Genomic DNA, 19,340 nt, shown 5'->3' with positions numbered 1-19,340 from the left:
TCCTTGGGTTTTTACTCACGCTTTCATCCACTATGAATGTCAAATATATTTCTTTATATAGCAAAAAGTCCTTTTTTTTTTTCCACTAAGCTACAATTCATAATATGATGTGCTTTATTATTCTGTACAATTATGATGAGAATTGGATTCTTATTTACTCTCTTAACATTGTATTTATTTTCAGATTATTTTTGGTTAGTTTGAAAGACAATTATAATGAAAAACAATAAAATTTGATAGTTAAAATGATATTGACTCAATTCCATTATAGCTCGACGCATCAAAGAGAATGTTTACATGTGAAAACTTGCACTAAATGCAAAGAATTTTAATCTATATTAACAAATTGTTGATTGAGACGAGAAGATGATGAATTCTCTCAACACACAATAATATATAAAAAAAAGTGCTACAAACTTTATGTAAATGGATTACTCAAAGGACAAAGAAAATATAAAGGCATTTAGACCCAAGTATGCCAAAAAATTATTCACTCACTAAAAATAAAAATAAAAGGAATGGACCAGATGCATGCATGATGCATTTTGAAAAGCTTGGTTGGTGCTTCCCAATGTCTCAGTCGAGCTTAAATTGGGTAGACAAGGCCATGGAATCAAATTGGCACAGAGGCACTTGGGTCCTTGTGCACAGAAAGAAAGAAGGAAAAAGAAAAAAGCTCAACTGCAACAACGCATGTGAATTGCTCAATGCTCAATGCAGTGAGTGTGAGGTCCCAATTTTGAGAGCCTTTCACAAAAATGTGAATTGCGTAGTGAATAAGAAGTGCACCTAATTGGTTTTTAAAGCCAAAAGATATCAGATCAAAGTGAGTGAGCAGATTCTTAAATCATTGTCACATTTCAATTTCATACCAACCAACTTGTCAATCTCTTCAAGTAATTTGGTCAGGTTGGTAGAGGACAAGAAGAGACCCTGTTTACAAGAGATTCTCAGCAAAGATCCTTACTTTAACAAAGCATGTCTCGTCCAAATGGAATTTAATTATGGCCATGGTCTCAAGCTCAATTGCAGTCTATTCAATTCATAGTGCTGTCAAAGTAATAGTGGAGGAAAAGGTTAAAATTTTTGGGAATTTGTTCTGAATTTCCAGTTCAAGAGAAGTAGGATGTGGATTGTACAAAAGTCTGTTTCGTGCAAAATCTGTTACAAGTTATATCTTTTGAAAAGATGGATTTCTAAAAGCAGGTCTTTCGCAAAAGGTGGAGCTTTTGGAAGGACGAGCTTTGATAGGATCTCTGGCAAAATGTACCAATCTCACGAGTAGTTGTTGGTTTTTTTTTTAAGTATATTTTTCTGAAAGAGTTATTTTACCATCAATTAAAGAAGTGTTCAGCCTACGAGTGTTGGTCAAGTTGGTAAATATCATTCTCTTTATAATCAAGGCCTAAGTTCGATCTCGCTGCCGACAATATCTTTCGGTGGATAATCTGTAAAAACAAAAAAAGAGCTAATACCCCCTTTGCAGCTTAAATTTGAAATTGAAATCTGTTTGTTTGAGCTCACAGCCAAAATGATCTGGACCCTTAAAATTGAGAAAGCTGGGCGCGTAACTGGTGGTTAGCTTAGACCGACTTTAGTGGGCTGGGCTCCACATATATTTGGGTCTACACATGGGCAAGTAGGCTGCCAGAATTGGGCTCAGGAGTCCTTCTCTGGTTCCGTCAAAAAGAAGGCTTTAGGTTTTGGACCTCTTCCTTTTGGGCTTTTGCCTTGCTGCTCTAGAGATGGTGGTACCCTTTTATATCTTACAAGTCTCCGCGTCACATTGTAAAACAAAAATAAATCGGCGAGACAATAGGCGGGAAAAAAAGTGTAGCCCCGTGTTGTGCAAGTGCTCCACGGAAAACAAACATAAACGACATGTCGTTGGTATATGCATCCATCCATAAACCTTACCTTCTTTTTTTTTTTTGGGTCAATTCCATAAACCTTACCTACGTCGCGAATAAGGAAGAGGTCCAAGACCTAAAGCCTTCTCTTTTTTTTTGATAAAACAAAACCTAAAGCTTCCTTCCATAGACGCTCACACTGATTTCAGTTCTTGTGCGTGTCTGTTTCTGCAAGCACCTGAGCTAGGGTTTCCGAGTTGACATGGCTGATTTCCAGACCTCGACTCACCGAGCCAAGTGGATCTTCACGCCTGAAGAACTGGTAATTTCACCTCCATATTGTCTTTGCTTTTCTGATTTTTATGTTCAGTTAGGGCCTGTTTGGATGCTGAGGGAATGAAGGAAAATAGAGTTTCTTTTATCATTGTTATAGTTGTTTTAAGTTTAACTAAACTAAAAAGTTTTGTTTTTTTAAATTAAATTGATTTTGTAATCTTCGTTGTTAGGTGTTCTTGCCTTATGCTCTATTTGATTGCTCGGGGAAACAATGAATGTGGTTTCCAACTTATAAAATGGAGCAATTTAGATGAAATTAAAGAAAAAAGCTTTTTTTTTGTTTTGGTTTAAGGCTTATTTGAGTTGGGACTTTAATGTTTGCAATACTTTGAAGTTGAATTGAAATTTCGTATGTGCTTATTAGTGTCATGTTCTCTGATATAGGTCGGTAAATACAAGGCTGCTAATCAAAGAGCAATACAAACATTGGAGAAGGTATGTACAGAGTCTTGCTTCATTAGTCACTGCAAGCCTGTTGTTCTTTAATTAAAACTAGTCATTAGTAACTTCATGCAAATTTGTTTTATTGTTGTTTGGTCCGCTTTGTGAACATCTCACCCACTATGCTTTGTTTATATTTAGTTGTTTTTTCTGGCATATTTATTCTTCAGCGTATTGAGCTTTTTTGTTGGAATGAGGAAATATATACCAGTGCATCGAGTAAACCTTCATAGATAATTTAAGGACATATTATCTAGCTATGCAGACTAGCAGAGGATGTGTTGAAATTAAGGCAATGTCTCTAATTGATTATTTAAGGTTAACAGTATACCTTTTCTACTACTTCTTAGGTTTTTGTATGTTCTTTCTAGTATTTGTTGTCGAAGATGTTTGCATTTTGTCCCATAGGAAATGAGTTATTTTTTCTGAAATTCGGCATGGATTGTTTTCAATTACTTCTAACAAATAATTTCTTGTGAAGTATGGAGCAACACTAATGGAAGTAGATGTTGATGGCACAATATCATACCCTGAACCTCAAGTTATTGCAAAAGATAATGGTAATGCTCTTTTGAGGTTCCACTCCCTATCACCACACACACACACAAGTGAGGCACAAACGTAAAAGGCTTTTTTATTTTAATGTGTCTCACAAGTTCTTGGTTAGTTATTATTATTATTATTTTCTGCTTTGGAATATTTAACTGGTTTTCAATTGCTTTACTTTTTGGTCTTTAAATACAGCTGACAAGCATTCTCGTCCAAAACCCATTAGCATTGAAGAGGAGCAGTTTATGCGAGTATTTTATGAAAATAAACTTCAAGAAGTGTGCAAAAACTTTCACTTCCCTCATAAAGTTCAGGTATGTGGCTTCCCAATTTGACAGAAGAAAAGAAGTGGTCATAGTTTAGGAAGCATGAGAACTACAAAAACTTGATCAGTTTGAGCACTATCCTTGTCTAATTGGTTTCATTTGCAGGCAACAGCTCTTATATATTTCAAAAGGTTTTATCTACAATGGTCGGTGATGCAACATCATCCAAAAAATATAATGTAAGGTTGGCTTATATCTATTTAATATCTGTCAGTTGTCAATGCATATGTGATTCTATGTGAAATTTGATTCTTCTAGGTAGAAATTCACTAAGATGTTGAGACACTAGAAAATCGGGTCATTATTCTCATATTTATTTACCTAAGCTTATATGATTGCAACAATTCATTTCATCTACCTAATTGTTTGTGGATGTTTAAATTGAATTAATTGACTTGTTCACAGGTTAACCTGTATATATGCGGCTTGTAAAATAGAAGAAAACCACGTATCAGCAGAGGAGCTTGGTAAGGGGATCTCACAGGATCATCAAATGATACTCAATAATGAGATGATAGTTTATCAGGCATGGATGTGCCACACATTTCTTTGTTGTTTCTACTTCGTTTCTGTTTTATTTGTTTAAGATAACACTATACCTTTATTGTGCAGAGTTTGGAATTTGATCTTATTGTTTATGCACCATATCGCTCAATTGAAGGTTTTATCGATGATATGGAGGTAAATTTCTGCATATCTTCCCCCCCCCCCCCCCAACAAATGCTCTACGAGGATGCTTTGACTTTACTATTTCCTACTCTTTTGTGATGCTTCTTAAAATTTCTTTTGGTTTTCTCTAGTGCATCTTTAATATTTTATTTTCGTATGCATTTCAATTTTTTTTTAGAAGTTCCTTGCGTGTACTTGGTGACAATTAGTGTTCATTTCTAGGAATTCTGTGGAATAAACGATGATCGACTCCAAATTCTGCAGGTAATTGTTTGGGGTTTTTTTAATTGTATGTGTCTGAATAGTGTTTTCAGTTTCTGTTCTGTTACATGGCATCTATTCGACTGAATCTTTAAGAGTCTTTCTTTGTTGAGTTGCCGCAATCATTTTAAATAACCAATAGCCAGTCACAAGCAATGTATATTTCTGCATGATTTAATAAATTTAAACTATAAGTAATTCACTGAGGAAGTCTTTTAATTAAATGAATAATTCTGTTTCATTTGGTTCTTGTGTCAATATGTACATAACAGGAAAAAAAAAAATTTTCCAAGGAATTTATTGAGATTGGTAGTACTATGTCAGTTCACTTCTGTCAAAGGAAGAACTCCGAAAGTCCCACTCCCCTGCACATGAGCCAAATATCACTAATCAGCTTTGTGTGTAACGTTTTTCCTTGGGGTGCAATATAATGGTTGCAAATGAAATTCCCATTTAGTGGAAAATGTAGTTCTTTTGATGAGTGTAATCTGGCTTTTGCTTAACCAGCTAAATATTTTTTTGATGGAATGATTTGTAGAATTTGCTTCATGCTGCAAAGATGGAAGTGGATAAAATCATGCTCACGGATGCACCACTTCTATTCCCTCCTGGGCAGGTACGATTTGCCATTCAAGCTTCTAGCCGTTCAAGCTCAGAATTTGGTCATTAATTTTAAATATCAAACATAAGTTTTGCAACTTAATTGGAAAGTTTCGCTAAAGAATCGAAATACTTTACCCATTTTAGGTTTGAGTATTAGGATTTGGTTGGAGAGTTACTAGGGTGTTTGGAGCAGCATTTAATGAATTTTATGAGTTGGAAGAGAAGTTGGTCATTTCGTATACAGTGAGATAGAGCCCAACCGAAAGATAAGAAAAATAATGTGGCCTTTACTGAGCTCCTCTCTCTCTCTCTCTCTCATGGATAATATATACATCATCTTTAACTTGCCCATCTTAATTTGATGCAGTTGGCATTGGCTGCTTTGCGTAGTGCAAATCAGGTGCACAAAGTTGTTGACTTTGAGAGGTTCTGATTCGAACTTTAGATTTCCTATCGTTTTTATTGTTTTTTTTTTTCTTTTTCCTGTATAGTTCTACTTCTGCCTTCCCCCCAACTTCCCTATTGGCTGCTCAAGTAGAATTGTTTACATATTGACATTAAATTGTTGGGATGGGGAGGGGGTGTTTGTTGTTGGACAATACTAATAAACCTTCTTTCATGTATGCTCATTTTCAGATACCTGAGGAGCATTCTCTCTCGTCAGAGTTCTGAACATACCGTTTCAGAGCTAGTTGAATTCCTTAATGCAATAGATTCTTGGGTATAAATTCGTTGCAATCTACATACAAGTGTGATGCAAACTCCATTGACTCTGCGATACAGCACGAACATTTGTGAAAATTATGTCATAAAGCTAGATGATTAAGTTCAGGATTTCAAAAAATTTAATCTGATAACTTTTTGGTTTCATTTCCCAATCTGCTTTTCTTCCTGGCTAATGTATATGCAGGCAAGAAAATACAAGTTTCCTTCAGACAAGGATCTCAAGCACATCAACCGAAAACTGAAATCTTGTTGGGGTCTTAGTTCACATGACGAGTATGCTATTCCTTATCTAGAAATAGTCACATTTAATCTGGTGCCCTTTTGTTTTGTATTAATGCCAAACTTTGACTGGTTTTCAGAAGTAAGAAGCGGGATAAGAAATCGAAGCACAAGTCGAAGAGGAGCTCAAATGAAGTGCAACCTGTACCTTCTCATACTGAAATGTATGTCCTTTATGTATAAAATTCGCCGTCATATCTGGGTTTCTTGGCAATTTCTTGTTCTTGTCCCATAGGGTTTGTGAGGGACATTTAGTTTCATACACTGCAACTGATGTCTATACAGTTGGAGATACGCAAATTTAATTTGCCGTTGTGCTGACACTCTTCATCTGGTTTCAGGTAAATTTATCTCGGTGTTTCCCTTGGAAGTTTTTTGTTTTGCTTCGGAAAGATACTCTAAGCGATCATCCTGTACGATTATTGTAGAATAAGAGAATTTTACCTGTTCTTTAACTAATATATTCTTTCTCCTCCCTTTTATTTTTTTATTTTTATTGTTATGTTGTCAAATCAGTCGATTTAAGACTTTGAGTTTGAGTGGATGAAGAATTTTTCTGAGCGTTGACAATGATCTTGTGATTTAGCAGTAACCCTTTTTACTTTTTAAATTTTCTTTGGAGGTGGGGATTAGTGTGACCCCGTATTTATTTCTTCTTCTTATCATTTCTAGTTTATTATTCGTTAAGGTGATAATGAGGGGATTGTGGGTGAGGGGTTAGGCCTCTTGGTCCTAAAACATGGATCACTTAACCTTTCCGAAACAAATTTTTTTAAGTTAAATTACTCAAATGGTCCTCAAATTTGTATTCGATTTATATTTTGGTTCCCAAACTAAATTATTCGTTTAAATGGTCCACTAACTCTTTATTAATCGGCACTTTGGTCCTATCGTTATATTTTTTGTTAACAAGGATGATTATGGGGGTAAATAAGACTTTTGACATATGTATTAGCCCTATATCACAATTGTATCACTAGTTTATCACCTATTTGGGGAACATAAGATGGTTATGGAAGGTTTTACTCTTACATTTGACGGCAATATTAACATAATGTAACGGTAGGATTAATTGAGCGATTAATATAGAGTTGATGGACTATTTGAACGAATAATTTAATTGAGAGATCAAAATGTAAATTGAGTATAAATTTGAAGACCATTTGAGTAATTTATCCAAATTTTAAATTTGTGTTTTGGGCCCTCTTTATATCATAAGCCTTCAATAAGGTCTCACTCTTTCTAATTTTATTTTAGAAAATCAATTAACCCCCAAGAGAATAAATGGAATAAAAATAAAATCCCCCAAACAATTCCAGCCATAAGCCAACAATTCCATACACAATTACAATAATATCAAGAAATAAAATGCGTTCTAAAAGCTCACAAAAAGAAAACTTTCAGTCTAGCCCATTGTTAAGACTCCAACTCCCATACTTGTTATGTTAGTTTCCCTGTTAAAAATGGAATGGAAGGGACAGAGAAAATAAATCATGAGAAAAGTATGGAGTCTGCATATGTTATATTCTTCCCTCCACTGTGGCCTGCATTCAAGAAATGAAAAAAAAGATAGGTTGCAAGAACTTCCCTACATTTCCCTTAATGCATATACAAAATGCATCTTGATGCCACTGGAACACAAGATGAATGTGAAGTGAGATATTGGTATCCTTGCACTCGAGGTCATGTGAAAGAAATCCTCTTCACCAATATTAATTATATTAAAAATAAAAAATCGAAGGCCTTCATTAACCCCCTTGCAAGAATTCTATAGTGAGGGCCTAATATATGGCCCTTAGGTGAGGCCCTATCTCTTAACCATTGAATTAAATTGATTAATCGTTAAATTAAATTGATTAGTCTAATCCAATGATTAAGAGACATGATCTTATCTAAATGCCATATTTTAAGCCCTCACTGTAAAATGACTCTTCATTGTTGAACCTTCGGGCTCATACTTCTTCTTTAGGCTTGGAATTCATGCTACGGGTTTTACTTGTGAATGGGCCTCCGAATGAGCTTGATTCGCATTTGAGTCGTTTATTATTACTGCCCAGCACTGACACTGGGCTGAAGAAAGGAAAGAAAGAGACTTTCATAAAAAAAGATGAAGAAAGAGACTCAAAGTTGAAAGCTTCAATGGCGTGCCTTGTGTCCATGACCCTCTCTGTACCTCTCTCAGCTTCACATTGGTTCACAAAGGTAAGTTCACATTTACCAAACTTGTCGTCAACAAAAAAACCCTAGCTTTTATCCTTCTGCTGCTGAAACAATCTTAGAAAACTTGGGATTTGAAAGCAGGAGTGGGAAAATGCTTTGGGGATTTGAAAAATAATTTGTGTTCCAATCTTTTTTATTGATGCTTTTTGTTGATATTATTAAACTCCAGGAAATAGCTCCGAGAAAATCAGTTTTTGTTGGACTTTCAAGCCTACCAACTTCAGGAACAGGTTTTCTTCTTCAATCTCTTTTCTCAATTGCCAGTTATGCTTACTGTTATACTTGGATATGATTAGGTTTCATAAGATATTAAAAATCGCCCGCCTAGGCGGCCTGGGCGGGTCCGGTCCAAATTTTTTTTTCCTGACTTCAAAGAAAACGCTGCCTCTGTCTCCTAGGAGTCGTCGGCTTCCTCTCTCTCTCTCTCTCTCTCTCTCTCTCTCTCTCTCTCTCTCTCTCTCTCTCTCATATTTCAAGTATTTCGAACATTGGTAATTAGCAAAACTTGAACCATGCTTGAGCTTACTTAGATATTGGTTTTCAGTGTAATTTTATTCCGCCTGAGCCTGACAGCATATTCTCATGAACTTTGGCCTAGCAGCCTACTTATAGCTGAAACCAGAACTACCTCTCTTTTTTTCAGTCAAGAAACCAGACCTACCTTGTAATTGTGGTACTCAACCCAAGTTTGAAAGATTTTGTGCATACCCTGAATTGGTTGTCTTTTAATTATTTGATAATAATTTCCATTCATTAGAGGAGTGTACAATATATTTTGCCTTATAAATAGCAGAGGAAGAGACTTAAGCCAATGAGTAAGTAAGAAGTTAAAAGATGTTATGAAAGTATTTTTCCAAAATATGTAGCCTTTAGTTTTTATGTTGCTTGAGAGAATGGATAGAAGAAAAAATAATAGTGAAAGAGATGGAAGGAACAAATAAACCCAAAATCTATCATTAACTCGTAGGACTACCAATGTACAAACCAAATTTTTGGCAAGATAAGAAAACTAATATTCCTCTAACTGTTCCTCAAATCTAGAGAGTCCAAAACTTGATATTCTATTGAATCTATGCAGTCCTTGAGTACTTTTCGAGGGGAGAATGCAATATGTTGATCTTCATTTTGTATTCATTGTTATCTTAAAATTGTAGTCAAATCACATGGTTAGGTGTAGAAAAAAAATACCAAAAATATGAGCATTAGAGATCAATTGCATAATAGCATTAGGCTGAGGATGTATTTGAATTACTAGAACCTCTCAAGGTTCGAAATCGTATGTCAGGTTGGGGTGTTCCAACATGAGTCCAGTGTGAAGGGTAACTTCAGCCCAAGTTTGCTGATTTTTCAGCAAGTTAGAATCTCTTCAAGGTACTAGTAAGCTCCCTTTTCTATGGATAATATATCTCAATTGAATGTAACAGATCATGAAAGAATAGAAAAGAACTTAAACTAAAAGTCTCTTCTTTTAATACTTTAAAGGCATTCCATTTTTCATGGTGAACAGAATAAGCCTTAGCCTATCAAGATGCTATTCTCTTTAGTCATATTTTCATGGAACTCTCAACCATATTGTTCCTGCTTGCTCTGTTTAAGCTAACTGTATGAATTACATTTGCAGCTGCAAAGCCTTCTGCCTCCTGCAGGACAAATACGGGCATATCGTCTTTGAATCGGAGTTGTCAAGATCATCTTTTAATCCCCTCAAAACCTCATTTTGAAAGAATGTATTGTTGTTTGAATGTAGATTCTTGTAGCTACATGATCATATCTGGTTATTGGGTAGGACCTGATATTGATGATGGTTGGGGATATGTGGAAGCTTTTGTTAATCCAATTACTTGAGCATTTTTCTCCATTCCATTGGTTTTTTTTTCTTTCTCCTTTTGGCAACCGTTTATGCTTCTGTTGTTTGGCCTTACTGGATGGATATCAAATGCGGAAGAAATGAGGAAATGACCCTATTATCTTGTCTGAATGGGGTAGCCTCCGATTATTTTCTTGGACTTTGTGAGAGATTTCACAGATCTATTCAAGAAACACTTTTTATGTGTAGCCATTAGGCTAGAAATAAGCAATGGAAATGCTTAAAATTGTGCACATTGTCTGTGAAGGGGAATGAATGAAACAAAAACTAGAAAAGAGATAAAATTGTTTTCGTTTTGTGTGCATTTCAACCACAACCTTCCGTTCCGACCGTCATTTCTCCATACCCTTATGAAAATCAAAAATTAGAAATGAAATGATTATCAAACGAGATCCATTAACATCTCGTCACCTTTTTTTTTAAGGTAATTGAGCGGCTTCAACTCACAAAATTGACATAGACAACGCCATGATCTCTTGTTAGTCCTTTGTCATGAAAAATGGGTGCATCAAATAAAAAAGAATGGCTGCTTTGCTATTATATTAGCAATCAATTAATTATTATAGATTGGAATGTTAATTAACTGTTGCCAAAGTGCCATCTGATCATGTAATTAATTGAGAAGGTTAATTATGAAGCTCGATGCCGTGATTCCATGGTCGGAGTTCATGGAAGCAGCTTTTTAATCTTTAATCACCAACATTTATTATATACAAAGAAGAAAACCATGAAATAGTGTTCCTCATAGTATTGTTGGTCCCATAATTTTGAAGATTTCGATATTATATATTCTATATAAATAAATAAATAACCATAACATAGTACTGAATTGGGAAAATTGTTCCCAAATATTTGAGCATTTCAAAACAATCTCATAATTAAAGAGCCTCAAATGGTAGAGTAGAGCATCGGTGACCTAAAGTTTAAGGTTTTTGAAATTATCCTATCAATAAAAATCATCACACATAGCACTATATAGTAATGGTTTAATTAGCTTTTGTTTCTCAATTCTCCCTCCCCTCCCTCCTCCCCATATATAAGACTATTGATCATTGCTTTAATGGGGAAACAATTGTTTTTTTCTTTTGCAGATCTTATGTAATTAAGATCTTTACTTCTTTGATTAGAATGGGGAGAGAGAGAGAGAGAGAGAGAGAGAGAGAGAGTTTGTGATGGTTGAGAAGTGGTCCCCTACGAAGAGAAATAATTATAGAAACCCTAGGTTGCATGTTTAACCCTAACTCCGACAACTTCGAGTTTTATTAGTCACTAATCTTTAACGGGAAGATTACCCTAATCCATTAGACTATAGTAAACTAACTATAAGCATGCCTGAGATTCTACTGGGCTTTCACGGTAACTCATGTTATAGTGGTCCCTAATTCTAGGGTTAAGCAAACCCTAAACCTAGTACATTAATTATTAATCTACTATATATGACTATATGAAGGAAATTCATTTGTATTTGAGTCTTAAATTAATGTCCAAGCAGCTATATATCACATACATATTCTCTGTTGTTGCACTTCTGTGATTTCTCCAGAAAGACATGGGAGATGAATATTAATGCTCGGATCAAGAACCGGAAAAAGAAAAAAAAAAGATTTCGACTACTTTAAATTTTCAGAGCTTTTTCTCTAAATTATATCTGGGAAAATCTCTGAAGAGAAAATAGAGTTCGAAGATCTCCTTCAGATTGGTTGTGCATGTCGTTATGATCTGTAAAACCCATCACTTAAACACTCTGATCTGTTAATTAATTATAAACCCATAATACCAGCTAATTAAAACACAAAAGTATATACACGGTTCATCTCATAAAACGGAAAATACACAAGGAAATCGAAGAAAGCATGAAATATTGAGGAGAAAGAACAACTTCACCTCAGACTAGCAAGTAACTAAGTCAGTTCATGTCAAACATTATTTGATAACTAATTATGTTCTTGATCAACAGATGGCTTGGTGCCGTCACCTTTCCCAAGCAGCCGAAACTCCAAATCTGGAGTTTGGGTTTGCTCCCCTACCTGCAGGCCTTGTTGACTTGCCATGTAGATACTTGCTGCTCGATCTCCGATATCGTTCATATCTTGGCCGCTGCTCATCAAAATAATATCTGCTGCTTTGTTTTGGTTGTTGTTGTTAGCATTTGCAGCAGCTTTGTCTCTCTCAGCTTCCCTATATTTATGCAAGTACCTTATAGTAGCCTGGGCATAGTTATCAAAACCTAGAGCACTCAGAGCCCAACAGATGTCATCTCCATTCACGGTCTTGCGATTCTCCTTGTGACACTTGTCAGACGCCTCAGCCGTCACAAAACTTAGAAACTCAGTTGCACACTCTTGCATTCTTTGTTTGGCTTCCTTGGAAATTTTGGCTCTTTGGGGAAGAATTTGCTTCATGATGCGACCCACGTTTGCAATTGGCAGCAACCCATCTTGTTCATCTACCATATTGGTCGATGCACACAACTTGATTTTGGAGTAAAGATTGATCTTTTCTGACACCGACACGTTGCTCTGAATCAGAACACATACTTGTGCGTCTTTATAGATGCTTATGTATGTGTGTGCATATACGTATGGGTGGACGTCACAAGTCATGATGTTTAGTATAGATTAACTGTGTCAAGTGATTTAATCTTGATTGTACCCTATACCTAGTATTACAAATAAATAAATAAAAATTAAGAAGAAAAATAATGTGATTTTATAAATGGTGACATGTTATGGGTTTTCACTAATAAAATCGATGCAGCCAAGATATATCAATTAAAATAGTCAATATCGAATCCAACTGGTCCAAATTATGATAGTCAAATTAGAGTTTAACATGGCCTAAAGCTTTTCAAGTAGTTAAATTGACCTAATTAGCAATTAATTACATTCAAAAGAAATACGTATTAGAGGATATTGATAAAAAAAATTAATGTAAACCGTAGAAAGGCTAAAGCCATTTGTAGAGTACAATGGTCCCCACGAAACCTCTTAACAATAATCTGGATTAATTAAGCCTAAAGTGTTCTCGTAGTTCGTACCGTATTCAGATGAGTGGATGACATTTGTACACGTTTCATGTTCAAGGATGGATCCAACCAAAAACCACCTAAAAAGAACTGATTAGTAACCTTTTAGTGTTTGATTAGCTCATTCATTAGGTTTAATTACTATGAGTTTGTTACTCAAATTGGTGACAAGCAGGCAAAGCATTTCCTTTAACCTGTGAAGTGAATGTATGTTCAGCTTGCTTTATGGATAAGATAAGATGCTAATAAGACCTAACTAGGCCCTAAATTAATCTCTATTCAGCAGACTAATAACATTTTTAGGTTTTGGAGTAATCCTTAATTAGATATAAAGATTAATTTAATATATATATTCTTACAAACATTATTATATGCATGTATTGATAAGTATTTGGTCTTATTAGGTTTCATTTGACTATAATTAATCAAAGAATTTTGTAAGCTAAATGAAGCATTTACAGATCGAAACTCCTCCAAAAGCTTCCTAAAAAAGACTCCATTTCCACCAACCAACTAAACAAATATTTGCTCGGATCCTATAAGAAATAGGAAGGACCACACAGCACTAATATGTAGACATAAACAGTAGTGAGGACAGTGAAGGAGTAGCTAATGTGAAAGAAAAGTAGTAGCTAATATGGAAGTTTCAATTCAAAACCCAATATCAAGTACGGATTTATTAGCAAACCATCCACAAACATGCTTACTTTTACATTTTGTATTGTACTTAACTATAATGGGGGGGGTGGAAAAAGACCAATTCATTGTTCTTTTCCCATTTTAGCATATGAGGGCCAATATATGACTTATTTTAGAGGAGGACATACTTTAATTTATGCAATTATATAATCATTAATCTTTAGGATCATTTGGGAGTGATTTTGGATAGGATAATGCTTCCCTCCTTGTCCATAAGGAGGAACTCCTCCTTACCCACTAATGTGACTCAACCACAAACTAACACTTGTTCTTCTTTTACTTTTTTTTATTCTCAAAGGTGCATTTATTTTTCACTTTAATTATTCTTAACAAGAGAGACACGTGTCAGATTGTGGCTAAGTCACATCAGCAGACAAGGAGGAGTTCCTCCTTATAGGCAAGAAGGAAGCATTATCCTTTTGGATATATAGGCCAGAAAATACTTCTATATGGTGAATCACTTCTCCATACAATCATTTTAAGTGATTTTATGGAGAAACACATAGGATGTGCTTTTGCTCAGAATCACTTAAAATAATTATATGGAAAAGCACATGGGAGATGGTGCTTCTCCCCAAAAGTGGTTTTGACCTATCCCAAATAACTTCAAAACGAGCCATTAATAAGAGAATAATTAAATAGTGCAAACCTAATCTTTAGTGGGAGAATAATTTTGGGCCTTATTGATATGGTAGCTTGCTTTCAACATTTTGTTTATATAAATAAGAGCATGGTTTAGGTCTATAAAGTACATATGCTTGAATAAAATATAAACCAAGATGTACAAATGTTCTTCCATTATTAAACAATCTAGGCTTTGGACAATTAATTATTAGTTTAACTAGAGTGCACCAGCAACATTTTGGGCCGTATCAAAAAAAGATATGGTAATAAACAAATGCAAACGGGCACAAACCCATGATACATTTTTTCAGGATTGATCCTGCAAAATCCTATATACTTGGAAGTCATTTGAGGACCTTAATTCAGAGAACAAAACACTTCGTGTACTTTTCCCTCTTTTTGCAGGCCATGTCCAACTTTGCTTTGATTCCTTTTAATCTCTATATGATCAAGTTTTGGTTTGAAAAAAATAAAATAAAATTCTCATTGACAGGTTGATATGGTGATATTTGTGCTTGAAAGTTGAATGTGAGATTCGGTTGTTTTAAGCGAAACCCAAATTGAAAAGATTGACATCGAATTGAGAATTGTCTGTAGCCTGTAGGCCTGTCGTCTTTGGGCCTCATTTCTTCTTTATAGCTCCAAAATAACAGAGTTTGGACCACAGGTCCACAAGCATATTGGAGCCTCATCTTTTTTTTATTTCTTTTGTTGCCAAAATTCGTTGAAAGCCTCAAACGTAACACATACTAGCTCCAATGGCCCAAAACAAAAAGGCAAAGACCAATATCGATAGACTCTGTGGGATGCTTCGTTCAAAGGGCTAACTTGGGGTAGTTCCTACTGCACGTGTTATAATATACGTGGACAACATATATCCACTTACATTATAACAAATAAAATTATTCATGAACATCTCAAGTTCAACAATTGAGAGCTAGCAGGGAGCTAGCTGATTTACACATTAATTGCAAGGAAACCCCCGTAAATCTCTAAAGAATTCAAACTTCATAAAATAGAATATGAAAATTAAATGAAAATGTGTTTGTGGGCAAATCATAATTTAAGTTCTTAGCCAAAAGTGGATCAGGAAAACAAAGACAGTCACATTTAAGTGAAAAGCTATTCTCAGTACCACCAAATATGATTGGTGGCTTTGGGGCCTTCCAAACATGTATGTTAGTAAACTATAGGTAAGTGTGACCCAAGAAGAAGAAAGTTTCTTACAATATGATCATATTGCTCTTGGAGGTTTCTCCAACAGTGCAGAAAAGTAGACCTCATCCTTTGATTTAGGAGAAATAGCCCACTTGTGCTTCTTGTATCTCAGCTGCAGAAACATGTACATGAAGACGTCCAAATCCTTTCTTTGACAGAAGAACCGGTCAATCCATAACAACCCGCCCGGCCTCAGAATTCGATCCCAATCGAACAGGATAAAATCCAGCAATTGCAGGTCAATCCAGCCATCCAGAAACCCACTGGTATGAATCATGTCCATTATGTTATCAAAGAATGGCAGCCGTTGATTCAATGTTAGGTACAATGGGATCAAACCTCTCAGTGCAATCATCTCATTGAAAGGAGCTCCAAGGTTAAGAGCAGTAGAGACTATTGTAACATTATGTTCCCTCATCCTTGCAGCAAAGGTTCCTGTACCAATACCAAAGTCAAGACCAATCCTTATCTCCCCCAGCTTAATAGCCAACACATCATTGATCAGAAAATCAATGGGAAGGGAGCTGTTTGTAACCCATTTAAGTTTTTCCTTCTCCATTTCAAAACACCCAACACACTTAGAATAACCCCTACTGTTATTGCCCATCAAGCACTTAAAGTTCCTGCACAGATATTTGCTCCACCTCACATTTCTATCATCTGGCAATCTCCACAGAGACTCATTGATTGGGTAAGGCTTCTGGTAAACCATGGAGGCCCTTGTCAAGCACCGCCTTCGGGGCAAAGGATCACAACCGTTAAGCATCAGCTTCTGTGCTAAGTTCCAATCGTCTTTACAATAAGACCCAATGTCATAGCTCATGTACTCTTCCAGCTCTTTCTTGTATAACACACAGGCATGTCCAATTGTATTGGATATCCTCTCTGTACCATATATAGTAATCTTTCCAACTCTACTCTGCTTTGGTGTAATATACTTCCTTATCTCTTCAATCACAAAAGTGTTAATCAAAGGCTCCTCCTTCATCGTAGAGTTTCTAATACCTTCGGGCTTAGGTAACCGAATCAGTCTCAGAGAAATGTGAGCACTATAAAGAGGCCTGATTACTTCTTCCTCCAGATACTTCTTGTACTCCAATTTTGTAATATTAGTTGTATGCAAGTCCACTTTGTTCTTCTCCATTTGCTGCACAGCTGATTCAAGCTTTTCTTGTAAGCTTTCCAGTCTATTTAGCACTTCCCCTACTCGATCAGACAAAGCTTTTAGGTCGAACCCTTCGTATGCCTCCCTGACGCCATAAAATTGTCGGCATATGTCCTCATTGTGCAAGAAAAACCCTGCAGAGTAGAACTTGAAGAGACTACATATGCTGAAAATTATAACAAGGCCTCCCAACACAATCTGAAGCCAACTCATTAATCTACCCAGCCTACATTTGGGATGGCATGACCTCCCCATCCTTACTAAAATACAACACTTCAGCTTTCCTTCTAACCAAACACCAATCTGATCCTTTCTTTTCTCAGTTCATCAACCTAGTCAAAAAGAAAAAACCAAATCATAGTGATTATGAAATGATCTGAACTTAATAACTACAATTCACCACAAGCCTCCGCACCAAGTTATCATACAGTTCATACTCAAAAGGGATACGTGATTCAGTAAGTCAAGCATTTCTGTCTTGACAAATTTAAAAATCAGAATATAGAAAACCCAAAATTCAGGGTGAAGCTGAAACTCAAATAATGCAGAAATGGGTAAATGATATATCATACAACATGAATCAGAGTCAAGCTTTTGCAACTTAGATTTCAGCAAAATTAATAACTTTCTCTCACAATCAGCAAAAGCATACCTAAAATTCTCTCTCAAAAAATCTTAAACCAAGGAAAATAAAAGCGCTTGCTAAAACTGCAGGAAGGAACCAATTGCCATTACCACCATTTGAATAGCTCTAATTCTATCATTTCATTCGCAAAAACCAAAACATCAAACACAATTTAAAAGACTTAGAATTTCATTTCTTTTCCTCAGATTTTTCCAGCTGCCAAACAACATCTGACAAAAGAAAGATACAGAAATGAAGCTGAAAACAAGCTAATTCAACCAGAACTGAACGTTAATAATCCAATTTTGAACATACCCGGATAAAGAAGAAGCTCCAGGAAAATGCATCAAACTGAAGCCAAATCGATCTTCCTTTGCACAAACTTAACATATATATATTCCAAACTCTCTCCCACAAAGAACCCAGATAAATAAATAAATGAAAGATTGAATCTCGCAGTAATACTTCAAAAATACTCCGAACTCTCTCTCTCTCATGCACTTCCCACTTGAGCTTCCAGGGCTGTAAATTCGTATTCTTAAGCTTACCAACTTACTCAAAGTTCAAAAAATCCCTCATTTTTATTATTATTTAATTCAATAAGTAGCACATTTCTTACTCAACAGGCTCTGAAGCACGAATCTCCAGATGGAAAATCAATATTATGCAATTAAATAGTCAATCTTTTGCACAAGTTTTTGTTTAGTATTTTTTAAGGCGTTGACTTTCTCAGTATGAAGCTCAAATCACGGCGGTGACCAGTCGGATGGTGAAATTCGACCAAAAATTAGAAAGTTGGATGGTGGTGGGTCGGGTCAACCCGATAATCCATTAGGAAAAGGAGATTAGGATCGGTTCCATTTCCATGGAGGAGGACAAGAGCCGCGAAATGAGGGAGAGGAGAGTGAGAAGACGTCGTTTGCTCGCATAAACTGCCGTTTACTGAGACCGGCATCATTGGAGCGGTCGTGTGACCAAACTGTAAGACCGGTACCGAAGTTCTCGTGTTATGTCACAGCGCAACGGGTTGATATTTGAGAATTTTTACATATAGTCTATATAGTACCGATTTCTTGGACCACAGGAATCCAAGAGATTTTGGTCATCCACCGTTAAATATTAATTCAATGGTTCAAAAAAGTTTCTTAAAACGAGTACAAGAGTGAGTAAACCGTTGAATTTACATCCAACAGTGAGTGATCACAAATCTCTTGAACCCCTGTAGTCCAAAAGATCAGAATTGATAGTCTATAATCAATTAGGGGTGGGGCTATCTTTCAGAGTTTGAGACCAATAACTTTTTTTCATTATTTTTTTACATTACGATATTTTAAACTATTCTAACATACAATGAATTGATGGAATTCAAATATAAAAAGGCAAACATACTTCTTGACGAATTAACCTAATCTACGTTTATATATCTTTGGGTTATTTTTGATAAATACACTGTTTGAAAATAGATTGAAAACAATGTAATATTCTCTTTGCAAACAATGTCACGTATTATGCTACAAAGTTGTAAATCACACTATTAATTAGCTAAAGTTGTGTATAGATAAGAATTCATTACCTATTCATGCTATATCAAACTTATTATTATGCGATTAAAAATATATTATCTATCTCTTTGCTCTTTGTGATAGTCACATCAACCATGAAAAATTTGTGACTGTGTTTAGAACAAAGAGAATTATCTTGATAAACTTGTCCATGTTGTGTCGAAGTGAGGGAACATGATTTATTAGGGAAGATAGATGCTAAGATGGTATATGTGGTCCACGAACGTGTCAACTTTCCACAATCAAAAAGTAACATGCAATGCCAACACATCATAGTCCATGATAGACTATTTGC

The 19,340-nt window shown here is 35.5% G+C and overlaps 4 protein-coding genes across 7 annotated transcripts; 2 read left to right on the top strand and 2 right to left on the bottom strand.

Annotated features, from left to right (window-relative positions):
• Nucleotides 1,939-6,689, top strand: LOC18774778 (cyclin-H1-1). Of its 3 annotated transcripts, none has more exons than XM_020567420.1 (14): nucleotides 1,939-2,172; nucleotides 2,571-2,621; nucleotides 3,109-3,187; nucleotides 3,372-3,490; nucleotides 3,608-3,681; nucleotides 3,908-4,028; nucleotides 4,115-4,183; nucleotides 4,394-4,435; nucleotides 4,974-5,048; nucleotides 5,403-5,461; nucleotides 5,672-5,756; nucleotides 5,946-6,034; nucleotides 6,121-6,204; nucleotides 6,382-6,689. In XM_020567420.1, exons 1-14 carry the CDS (start codon nucleotides 2,113-2,115, stop codon nucleotides 6,383-6,385), a joined length of 1,011 nt encoding a protein of 336 aa, XP_020423009.1. In that variant the 5' UTR covers nucleotides 1,939-2,112; the 3' UTR covers nucleotides 6,386-6,689. The 3 variants fall into 3 exon arrangements, with proteins under 3 accessions (XP_020423009.1, XP_020423010.1, XP_020423008.1); XM_020567419.1 differs by having other exon boundaries at nucleotides 1,940-2,172; nucleotides 4,971-5,048; XM_020567421.1 differs by lacking the exon at nucleotides 4,394-4,435 and having other exon boundaries at nucleotides 4,971-5,048.
• On the top strand, nucleotides 8,049-10,238 carry LOC18774525. Its single transcript, XM_007207827.2, has 3 exons — nucleotides 8,049-8,242; nucleotides 8,430-8,490; nucleotides 9,882-10,238. Exons 1-3 carry the CDS (start codon nucleotides 8,180-8,182, stop codon nucleotides 10,103-10,105), a joined length of 348 nt encoding a protein of 115 aa, XP_007207889.2. The 5' UTR covers nucleotides 8,049-8,179; the 3' UTR covers nucleotides 10,106-10,238.
• LOC18772145 (nuclear transcription factor Y subunit B-4) lies at nucleotides 11,859-12,628 on the bottom strand. Its single transcript, XM_007207574.2, has one exon. It carries the CDS (start codon nucleotides 12,578-12,580, stop codon nucleotides 12,062-12,064), a length of 519 nt encoding a protein of 172 aa, XP_007207636.2. The 5' UTR covers nucleotides 12,581-12,628; the 3' UTR covers nucleotides 11,859-12,061.
• LOC18774134 lies at nucleotides 15,443-18,399 on the bottom strand. 2 transcript variants are annotated; one of them, XM_007205085.2, is made up of 2 exons: nucleotides 17,799-18,399; nucleotides 15,443-17,190 (listed from the first exon to the last, which is right to left on the bottom strand). In XM_007205085.2, exon 2 carries the CDS (start codon nucleotides 17,111-17,113, stop codon nucleotides 15,710-15,712), a length of 1,404 nt encoding a protein of 467 aa, XP_007205147.1. In that variant the 5' UTR covers nucleotides 17,114-17,190; nucleotides 17,799-18,399; the 3' UTR covers nucleotides 15,443-15,709. The 2 variants fall into 2 exon arrangements, with proteins under 2 accessions (XP_007205147.1, XP_020420895.1); XM_020565306.1 differs by lacking the exon at nucleotides 17,799-18,399 and adding an exon at nucleotides 17,511-17,771.

This window comes from Prunus persica, chromosome G6 (assembly GCF_000346465.2).
Source record: "Prunus persica cultivar Lovell chromosome G6, Prunus_persica_NCBIv2, whole genome shotgun sequence".
NCBI lineage: Eukaryota > Viridiplantae > Streptophyta > Magnoliopsida > Rosales > Rosaceae > Prunus > Prunus persica.
Note: the sequence above shows the minus strand (reverse complement) of the source record. Positions and strands in the feature narration are given on the sequence as shown.

Coding starts and splice junctions, on each gene's coding strand:
- LOC18774134 (XM_007205085.2), bottom strand. CDS start 17,113: ATGGGGAGGTCATGCCATCCCAAATGTAGGCTGGGTAGATTAATGAGT.
- LOC18772145 (XM_007207574.2), bottom strand. CDS start 12,580: ATGGTAGATGAACAAGATGGGTTGCTGCCAATTGCAAACGTGGGTCGC.
- LOC18774778 (XM_020567419.1), top strand. CDS start 2,113: ATGGCTGATTTCCAGACCTCGACTCACCGAGCCAAGTGGATCTTCACG. Junction 4,184..4,393: donor GTTTTATCGATGATATGGAG/GTAAATTTCTGC, acceptor GTTCATTTCTAG/GAATTCTGTGGAATAAACGA. Junction 4,436..4,970: donor ATCGACTCCAAATTCTGCAG/GTAATTGTTTGG, acceptor AATGATTTGTAG/AATTTGCTTCATGCTGCAAA.
- LOC18774525 (XM_007207827.2), top strand. CDS start 8,180: ATGGCGTGCCTTGTGTCCATGACCCTCTCTGTACCTCTCTCAGCTTCA. Junction 8,243..8,429: donor CTTCACATTGGTTCACAAAG/GTAAGTTCACAT, acceptor ATTAAACTCCAG/GAAATAGCTCCGAGAAAATC. Junction 8,491..9,881: donor CCTACCAACTTCAGGAACAG/GTTTTCTTCTTC, acceptor TTACATTTGCAG/CTGCAAAGCCTTCTGCCTCC.